General features: G+C 46.7%; 1 protein-coding gene across 1 annotated transcript; it reads left to right on the top strand.

The window, feature by feature from the left end:
* The first annotated feature begins 536 nt into the window (after window positions 1–536).
* Window positions 537–6,164, top strand: MGP (matrix Gla protein). Its single transcript, XM_032198880.1, has 5 exons — window positions 537–619; window positions 2,597–2,747; window positions 3,673–3,708; window positions 4,846–4,921; window positions 5,788–6,164. Exons 2-5 carry the CDS (start codon window positions 2,687–2,689, stop codon window positions 5,924–5,926), a joined length of 312 nt encoding a protein of 103 aa, XP_032054771.1. The 5' UTR covers window positions 537–619; window positions 2,597–2,686; the 3' UTR covers window positions 5,927–6,164.
* Window positions 6,165–10,043: the final 3,879 nt, after the last annotated feature.

Raw genomic sequence — 10,043 nt, 5'->3', positions numbered from 1 at the left:
GCCTGGGTACCTCAGGCACAGTCAGAGCCAGGAGCCCAGGAACCCAACAGCCCACCGAGCTGGGCATGTCCTGGGTTGTCCAGCGGGCTGTCCAGCACTGCTGTGGGTCTGGAAGAGGGGACATCGGGCAGCCACAAAAGGAACATGAAAGGAGACAGGCGAGGGCCTCCTGGACTTGTGCTCGCCACGGAAGAGCGGGTGGCCTAGCCATCAGTGTGGCTCTGAACAGAGTGTGGAGGGGGCAGAAGATGGGGGGCATCAGGCTGCAAAGGGGAAGACTGACCTTGTCCTTGGACCTCTGCCCACTCACTGCTCCCGGGCACAGAAAAGCAGCCTGGTTGTGGCTGTGCCCCACTGGCCCTTGGTGCCTGTTCTGGCTCTCTCCTCTTCCCCCTTGGCTCAGTTCCTTGAGGTTTTTGTTTCCTGGCTGTGGGCAGAAGGTGTTTTTGACTGAGAAGGTGGAAGCTTGGGGGTGGATCGGGAGTGGGAGACAGAAGAGGGGCGGAGTCATTCATCAATGCTAATAAATAAAAGGTCCCTCTCCTTCAGTACAGGGTCCAGGACGCTGGGAGAGCTGCCCCCTCAGACGAGCTGCAGGCTGGCCAGGAAGGACGGCTTAGTGAGTATGCAGGGACCGCCTTACTTTTACTGGATGGCTTCTTATTATTAATGCCTTGCTGGTGCTTCACAGCTGCAAAATGTTAGGAGTGATTGCTATGGCATGTGTGACATCGTGGTTCTCCGCTCCAGCAGGAGACAGGCCAGAGGGCTGCTTTTCTGATCTCCCCTTTTGGGGGGAGACTGTGGAAATCTCCCTGGTGTTTGCAGGCAGTTTATTCTACCTCCTCTTTCTGTATTTCCAACCAGTGGATGCTTATAGAAAGCAGGAGGATTGAGCTCCCTGTACTTTGTGGTGTGCTATCTCTGGGGCAGCATGCTGATTCTGGAGAGGAGAGATGTGTGCTGAAGAATCAAGAGTGCAGGGGGAGTCGAGGGGCAGTGTTTCTTTACAAGGGAATGTGTTCCCTGAAGTCAATTTGTTGGTATAGAGCTGTGTAGTCAGCAATTTCTTTCATCTCTTAGAAAATACATTGCTTCTGTGGCGAAAAGTGAAATGTTTGGGTTAAAGTGGTGCTTGAGGCATTTCTGCTGTGATGATGGCAGGGGATGCTCCAGGTGTACTGGGATCAGTGAGTTTCTGAAATGGGAGTGGTCTTCCAGTGAGAAGGCTCTGCCCTGAGTGCAGATAGGTAAATAAAGAGGGGTTTGCTGGAAAGTCTGCCGGAGTTTCCCACTGTGCAGCCTCACCTTCATTCCACAGCATTCCCAGCATCTTCCTTCCTGTGCCTCACTGCTTTCCCGCTGGGCTCGATCCCTCAAACCTCCCTTCCTTGGCAGTTCCGATGAGCTGTCACAGTGTACAAAACATTCAGGAAACCTATAAAATCCACATTCAATACCAACTCCAAAACCCTGGACTCTAAGGAATGAAAACAATCCCAGAGAAGAGAATTCACTTAAAGAGACCAGAGTGGGACAGGGCACAGAGGGACAGGAGAAAAGTCTTAGTTCTGTGACCCTGTGACTAAAACAGACTTTTTTTTTCTGTCACCGCACAACCTAGTTTTCCTCCTCATCTTAGGCTAAGCACTGAACAGGCAGGATGTGGATGGTATGGGGGACATTGATGGTGAAGGACTGAGCTGCTCTCTGTGTGGGGTGGAATAGCGAGGAAGAAAAACAATTCTTTCTGTTTGGCCTGAAGCTGAAGGCCCTGCTCAGTTCATCTCCCAGAGAGCACAGGCTTCAGGCAGAGAGCATGAGTTTGGCATTGAAAAGGCAAAGGTAATCTTTGCTCTTCACCTTTTTTACACCTGGTCTCCCCTGCTTTCAGGAAGATGTCCCTTGGCAGAGGGGCAGCGTAGGGGCAGGAGCACAGCGAGGACCTGCAGAGATAGAGTTATGGGTGGTGCTGCTGATGTTGTCCCAATGCAAAGCTCATGATCCCTCCAGCAGAAGGGATCCTTCTGTGTTGCTGCTTGTCACTTCTGGAGCAGGAAAGCAGGAGGTGGGAGGGGGCTTGGATTCCTGCTCTGGCAGCTGGCAGGCTGGGAGGGCGGTGGGGCCAGCTGGAGGAAGGGGGGCTGAGTGGGGAGGAAGCATCTGAAGCCGTACTCTCCATGTCTCCACCAGCAGAGCTGACAGAACAGTCTGGGCTGTGTTTCCAGACAGAGCATGGCGAGGGCAGAGAGGGCAGATCAGAGGAAAAATTAGAAAGGCAAACATGTACATCTGGGATCAGCATACGCCTCTCCCTGCAGGCCCCCCGGCAGCCCCTGGAATGCCTTCCACTTGCACAGGCCAGGTTTCTGAGTGCAAGGGACATGCTTGCCTGTGAACTGTGCCCCCCGCCCTGAACTGAGAGAGGAAGGGGGCATGCCCCCTCCTTCCCAAAACCTGATTCAGTCTGCTAATAGTGAATATTTTGTAATAGCTCCATGAGTGTGTACCAGCCAGACATCGCCTTCCCCAGGTTCTTTCTGGGCCCCATCCTGGTTCTGTTTTCATAATAAACATTCCACTGCTAATTTTGCAGGCAGCCCAGGATCTCTGGCTGCCCTCTGTGGGAAGAGAGCGAGACACAACAAGGAAGACGGAGTGAGGGAGCCCTCCCTGCACTTGCACAATGCGCACTCTCATCATCCTGACACTCCTGGCTACCTTGATCATGGCCGCTACTTGCTATGGTAGGTGATCGTTTTTATGGGGTAGAGCAACAGCTCCAAAGTTGCAGACATCTCTGGATCTGTTTGGAATTTTTTATTCACCTTTGTTTTTTCTTTCCCTTTAACTCTGCTTTCCTGCCCTTGCTTCAGCCCTGCTCCAGAGCAGCCAGCTCCAGTCACTGTGTTTTGCAGTCCAGGATGCTTCAGCCCCTTCCACTCTGCTCCAGCTCACACTGCAGACTACTCCTCTGTTGTCTGGATCACAATAACAGGACTTGGAAGAGACTACATCATTTTTGAAATGGTCATTCCAACTTATAGTTACCTTGCAGGATGGCTGGGGGACACAGCTGATCACCAGAACAACTCTAAAGGCTGAGCCATACAGGGGTGCATAGGAGGTGCTCGGGCTGTGACAGTCCCACAGGCTATTTTGCAAGGCATAATTGCTAGCCTATTGCACACCAAGTCAAGACTTCTTCATTGTTAATGGGAGATCTCCCTTTCCCCTTTTGTAATATCAGCACCTTCCTCCTGTCAGGCATACAGATGAAGTTAAGATGCTATTTTATGCAAGAGTAGCACACTTCCCTGTGCTAATCCATTTCCTAGGCACACATGTAGGCTTTGAGGTTAAGCAACACTGTAGTGTCAAGAATGTGAAGGAAAGAAATATGCTTGAGAATCACATACTGGAAGACCAAGTGGGACCCTTGAAGTCCTGGCTAGGACACCAGATAGCTCCATCCTGAACACATGAACATTGTAAACTCCTCATATAAATACTACATGACACTACTGAACCCTTTCTTTCCCTCTTGAACAGGTGCCTTATAATCTGTTTTCTCTGATTTGTGTGTGCATGTTCTACTGATCTGTCATGTGTGAGACTCTGCGAATCCTATGAATACAGTGTCTTACTCCTTTTTCCTCTTTCTTTCCCCAGAGTCCCATGAGAGCATGGAATCCCATGAGTATCTCAGTAAGACTGCTTTACTTTTTTTTTTTAATTCAAAGTGTGCTGCAGACATCTCCAAGACTATTTCCTTGTGCTTTACTATGGGGATTAAATAGGAAGAACCACTCAGCTCAAAGAAATTGAATTTATTGGATGTCAGAGTTCAGAATGAATAGGAAGAGAGATAAAAAAGACTTCACGTGTTTGAGCACAAGTACATACCACTGTGCTTTGCAAAGAATGTAATAAGAATTGGAAAGCAAAGAGCAATGAACTTGGATCTCTGCTGCATGCACCTAAACCAGGTACTATAAAAGGTACTAGAAAAGGGCATTATTCAAAGAGCTCTGGGAGGAGTGTGGAAAGAGACAGTGACACTGGCTGTCCTTACTCAAAGACAGGGAGAACTGAACTCTCAGCACCTTGGAAGAAGCAGGTGGGTGTGTGGGCAGGAGGCATCTTTGTTCTGGATGAGAGTTAGTGTCACAGAAGCAGTGGGAGAAGGTGGAGAACATCATTTAGGAACGAGCTATAGCCTGGAGAGGTTAGAGAACAGATGGATCAAAGCTAAAAAGAAATGAGACCATATGGGAGAAGGACTTCACAGAGCAGTGATTCAGAAACACAAAGGCACAAGTGGGAGCCAGTGACAAAGACATCCGCAGACTCCTCAGTTCTGCAGTCGGACTGTGCTGCTTCTCAAAAAGGACAGAAGGGACCTTCAGACACTTCAGTTCAAAGTTTCCACACAGACCTTTTCTACTGCCTAACCATGGAGGCAGATAAACCTGTTCAGGCCCTTCCTGTTCCCACTTGTAGCTACACAGTCCTGCTGATTTTACTGAGTACACCCAGGCCTCCTGTGGTCTGCGCAGCTTGGCACCCAACCCTTGGCCAAGCTCCAGTCAGGGGGGCTGCAGCACCAGGCTCACAGTAGCTTTCCCTTGGGCACCCTGAGCTTCCATACAGGCTGCACAAGCCATAGGGGGAGCCAGCAGAGTGCATGGTGGGGAGTATTAAGGGGTCCTGGGTTTCACTGTGAGGGGAGGGCAGAGAGAGAGGCTGTCACCAGTGTGGGAGATGGGCTTTCTGGAAATCAGGTCTCGTGAAAAGTGTTTATATACTCTGCAAACAAAACAAAACAGAACCTTGTCTTCTCAGATCCCTTCATCAACAGGCGAAGGGCCAACGGCTTCATGCAAACTGATATGAGACTAGAAGCTATTGCTCAGGAGAGGTATGTTGTGACCTCGGGGTACTGAGGGTGGGAGTGGGGAGAGGTTTCTCCTTGCCAAGCACAGGCTGGTAGCAGGGGAAGAAGCCATGGTGACTTCTGAGAAGCCTCAGCCCCTCCCTCAGCTTGAGGTGCCTGTCAAGTCCCCAGCCCTGGGAGAAGCCAAAGCTCAGGCAGCAGAGAGTGGGTCCTTGTGTTTGAGGACACGTCCTGTACTGGGAGGGCTCTGTTTAATTTGTCTGAAGGAAGCAGCAACAAAAAGAGAGAGAGTCAGTGTGGGATACCCAGAAAGTTCAATGTGAGATCTTGTTCCAGTCTTCAGGTCTCATGCAGGATTTGCATGACCTTTTCTAAATCACAAGGCCTTCTGTGGGCCTCCTTTCCTCATCTATAAAAGGCAGATACAGGCAGTTTTATGTCTCATGTGGGGCTTGTGACAATAAAAGTTGAGGCACAGAAATCCTCTCCTAAAGAGGAACTGAGGCAAACCCTCTCAGCAGCACCATGTTGTCCCCTTTGCAGGATGTTTCAGCTCTCTGCTTCATGCATGGGTTTAGGGAATAGTGAAATAGCTGGAGGGAGAAGGTTGGAAGCCTCCTCCTTCTGCACTAGGCTGAGGCAGGAGCCGAACCACCCTACTTAGCCCTGAAGTAAAATATTACCTGGGGAGGCAAAACACTCCTGCTGTGCTCACATCAGTCCCTTGGGTGTGGTGAATATAGATGCTGGTATGCCATGGTCTTGGTAGCTTGGTGATGGGGGCTGGCGATGTGCTCTTAATCCTGGTGGGGTGTTGTGGGGGGGAAAAAGGGCTGTAGACAGGTATTTAAGATGACAACACTTACCCCTCATCTATCCTACTTCTGCAGGATCAGGGAACGTAATAAGGCACCCCAGGAGCATCAGAGGGAGATCTGCGAAGACTACTACCCCTGCGAACTGTACGCTTCTCGCCATGGCTATGCTGCTGCTTACAGGCATTATTATGGGAGGAGGAGGACTAAGTAAAGGATGATGTGTCCCCACCCTGGGGCCTGGAGCCCAGGGTATCCTCCCAGAAAAAAGATATAGCTCTGAAACATATTCAGTTGCTTGTGTCCCTGTATGTTATCCTGCCTGCTGCTTCTCTCCCGTATAGCCATGGATTCCTGCACAGTGTCGATTAGCGCTGAGCTGACATAGCAGAGATCAGAGAGAGTTCAGGATGTGGGTGGTTACTGCACAATAAATTGCTCCTTTGATACTATCTTCTCATGAGTCACAGTATTTTGGTGCGTAATTTTTCATGAAGAAGCTGAGTTTCCTTATCACAGAATCTGGTGCAGATTATGGAAACAAGTCACCACCACATGATCACATGAGGTTTGTAATGATCTACTGTGGTTTTGCTCCAGGGTCTAAAATCGAGATGCACTTTTTGAAAATGAAATCTATACCATCTTTTCTCAGTTGGGTAAATAAAATTCAGAAGGTGTCTGTTTAATCTTAAAGGCAAAAGTCAGTTGAGAGTTAGTGACAGAAAAAGCCTGTAAATGACATCTTACATGTATCTTTCCAGCTATCCTTTGGCTCTGGCATTTGGTGCTCCCATAGTGTGGTCCAGACTTAATTCATATTTCTGTTAGGAGTGCTGTTTTATCCCCTTTCTTCCACTTAGAATCATTCCAGACAACTTTCGCATTAACCCTTCACTTTGAAATATTATATGAAAATTACTATTATTTTTATTTCTTCAGCTAAAACCAAGATTGCAGGCATATATTCCCCTTGGCTCAGCACCTTGTTCTTGTTGAGTTAGAAAGTCAGCCTGAGGCAAATATATCTCCTTGTGTACTCTTTCTGTTCCCTCTTGTGTCACTCTGAACCCAGGAGGCAGAGGAGATTTGAGAGCCAAAGCATCAGCAAGTGACAAAAGAGGGACTTGTATCTGAGGAGAGATGGGGCAAGTACTCTACCACATGGCTAGGAGACTGTGTGATGGCTGCAGCCCCACAGGAGGAAGGGCTGGTGATAGTGGTGAGGGGCTGAAGGGAGGTAGTAGGGCTCCTCTTGGTAGCGCTGTGTCTTGCCACCCTGTATGTCACCCCACTGGCACCAAGTAAGACAGCCTGACCCCATAGCTCTCACTCCTCTGCTCTGCTCTCTTTGCTTCTGAGGCAGAAGGATGCAGCCACAGCTCTTTGAACACCAATCGGTGTGGGTAGTTTAGGAGACATAAATCTTCTATTTCAGCTTGGCACAGCTTGTTCCAGTATGCACATCTTCAGTTTTCCTCAGGGACCTGCAAATTAGAGAAGTGGGAAAGATTCATGGCACACTATCAAAGGCGATGAGATATAAAGTATCAAGCTGCTGACTATTCTATGAAATTAAGTCTAGAGCCAAATCTACCTTCCACATTAGAATCATGCATCTTTTCAGAAATATACTTCAAGGCTTTGCCAGCTTGGCAGATGAGTTTTTGGAAAGAAAACAGATTTATTTATTTGAAAACACTTCTGATAGGAAACTCCACCCTTAAAGTTGCTTAAGTTTTGTCCAAAGGAAAAAGAGTGAGAGAGAAATGAGGATAGGGAAAAAAAAAAAATAAGCTGTACAGATCAGGTATTTTTGCACCCTCACTTGTTCTGCATGTTCCCAAGTAGGTGAATCTTATGAACACCAACCAAAGCAAAACTTTCATACCCTAACAGTCAACAAGTCTGCAGTGTCTGGGTTTAACCTGACACTGTCACACCACCAAAACAGAAGGATCAGCACTAGTGTTGTCTGTGTCCAGAAATATCTGGCAATTTCAACCTCTGGTTTACCAGGATAAATAATGAATAATAGCAGAGGTTTCAGAGGGATTTTGTTAATGTAAGCAATAACCAAACATGTCTAAGAGACTACATGATGATTAAAAAGCTTGGGAAAAGCTGGGAAGAGAAATAAGGCGGTTTGAATAATCAGAATTCTGCATTTATATTCTTTCATGCTCTCTTTTGGAAGCACGGCTTTCTTAGAATACCCAGTAGTTTAGTATATTTATTTATTTCTAGAATGTTTCTTTTTAAGACACTTGTGCTGGATGTTTCTAGTATATGCATTCAATCTCTCCTGGACTGTAGAAAAGCTAAACATTTGTTTTTTAAACTTGAAATTTCTCTAATTTCTATGTAAGATAAAAGAATGTTTCTGAGGATTGACTGAATCCCCAGTGGCTGTGAGCCTTTTAATTCCGTAACCATTGGATGTCTCCCCTGTGTGGGGGGCCAAGGAGGACTGGATGTGAGGTGGAGGAAGATGTTATCCGTGTGCTGTGTGCGGGACATAGTTTTGGAAACTTGGCTACTGGCTTTGGGGAATATGGGGTTACTGGTAGACAGGCTGTAGAAGAGGGTCACACAGTGAGGAGCAAGAGGAGGTTGAGTCATATTGTGTGTGAACAAAAGCATTGCCCATCATCTGACTCAATAAATCACAGAATCACAGAATCACAGAATTTCTAGGTTGGAAGAGACCTCAAGATCATCAAGTCCAACCTCTGACCTAATGCTAGCAGTCCCCACTAAACCATATCCCTAAGCTCTACATCTAAACGTCTTTTGAAGACTTCCAGGGATGGTGACTCCACCACTTCCCTGGGCAGCCTGTTCCAATGCCTCACAACCCTTTCAGTGAAGAAGTTCTTCCTAACATCTAACCTAATAACATAAAACAGTACATTTGGCAATGAAGCTGAAATGGCTGTCACCATATCTGAGGACGTACCCAAGGACTTAATTTAAATTTTAAGGCAGAGCTACAATACTCACTGAAACGAATAGATTCTGTATAATTCATATAAACTGGAAAAAAAAAAAAAAAAGGCCCCCCACAACTTGAGTTTATTTTAATTACATGTTTGGGGTTGATTGGTTGGTTTGTTACCAGTGCTAAGAGCAGTGTGGGCTCTGGGTGCTCCTCACTGATGCTTCCACAGACAGGGACAGCAGTGGTGCTTCCATGCATGTGGGACTTTGCAGACACCATCACTGATAAAGGGAGCATGTTGAGATGAGCTGTCAGGGGCACAATCATACTTTTGGCTTTAATATACCGAGTATATCGGGTCTCTTGATATACCAAGTAACCACAGCCACCAAGTCCTGAAAAATAAAAGAACCCTGGAGTCTCAAGACTTATTTGATCTTGAGACAAGAGAGGCCAGACTCATAGCCTCCAAACTGGGAAGATTTACAGGGAGAAAAAAAAAAAAAAGAAAGACACCCCTCTACTTCCCCAAACTAGCTTCCAAAGATCCCGATAATGTAAACATCTCAGCTCTCTGGAGTGGTTTCTTGAAACTGTCTGAAGTAAAAACCTACTGTATGTTTGCCCTATGCAAACCGTTTTATGGATGTCTTTTTCTTTAGGGAAATGTGTCAGGGTAGGATGAGGGAAAAGAGTCACCATCAGGTTGTTTCATTTTATTTTCCACATGGGTAAGTCCCATGCACCACATGAAAGCAACTGCTCCACTTCAGGTTTTTCTGGTCTGTCCCCTGGCTTTCCTGCGAGAAGCTGAATGACTTCCATGTTTATAATAAAACGGATTTTTTATCCAGACGTTTTTCTTCAACAGACCTATTCAAAACCTCAGATAAAATCTTCTGGAAATGCCATGAGTCCTGAGATGGATGTCAAATAGCTCTGTGGAGAACAGTCAGACTTGTTAGTGTCATGATAAACACCGCCCTTGGCCAAGGGGCAGTTGAGTAGCTTGCTCCTGTTTATCTCTTAAACAAACTTTGTAGATGCAGGTCCTCAAGCTTGGTATGAGAGGTTGCTGAAGAAAGGAGTACTGTGGTGGCAGGGCAGCCCTGTTTTGGCAGCAGAACAGAATCTTAAAGGCTACAGTAACTGGAGTAAAACTTTTTACTTAATTATTTGTAAAATGAATATTAAAGTTAACACCTCTGAACATGATCATGAGCTCAATGAAGAACATGCTAAACACATATATGACTATAGCACTAGACCCAAATCATGATAAATGTCACTCCAGGGAGAAAATCGGTTAAAGTTAGGATATTAAATAGCAGTTAGTGTTAGGACAAAATGTTAGAGTTAGGAAAAAAAAAAGAAGAGTGGGTGGGAGTGG

The sequence above is a fragment of the Aythya fuligula genome, chromosome 1, assembly GCF_009819795.1.
Source record: "Aythya fuligula isolate bAytFul2 chromosome 1, bAytFul2.pri, whole genome shotgun sequence".
NCBI lineage: Eukaryota > Metazoa > Chordata > Aves > Anseriformes > Anatidae > Aythya > Aythya fuligula.
The sequence above is the reverse complement of the archived record's forward strand: the minus strand, read 5'-3'. Positions and strand labels throughout refer to the sequence as shown.

Coding starts and splice junctions, on each gene's coding strand:
- MGP (XM_032198880.1), top strand. CDS start 2,687: ATGCGCACTCTCATCATCCTGACACTCCTGGCTACCTTGATCATGGCC. Junction 2,748..3,672: donor CATGGCCGCTACTTGCTATG/GTAGGTGATCGT, acceptor TTCTTTCCCCAG/AGTCCCATGAGAGCATGGAA. Junction 4,922..5,787: donor GAAGCTATTGCTCAGGAGAG/GTATGTTGTGAC, acceptor CTACTTCTGCAG/GATCAGGGAACGTAATAAGG.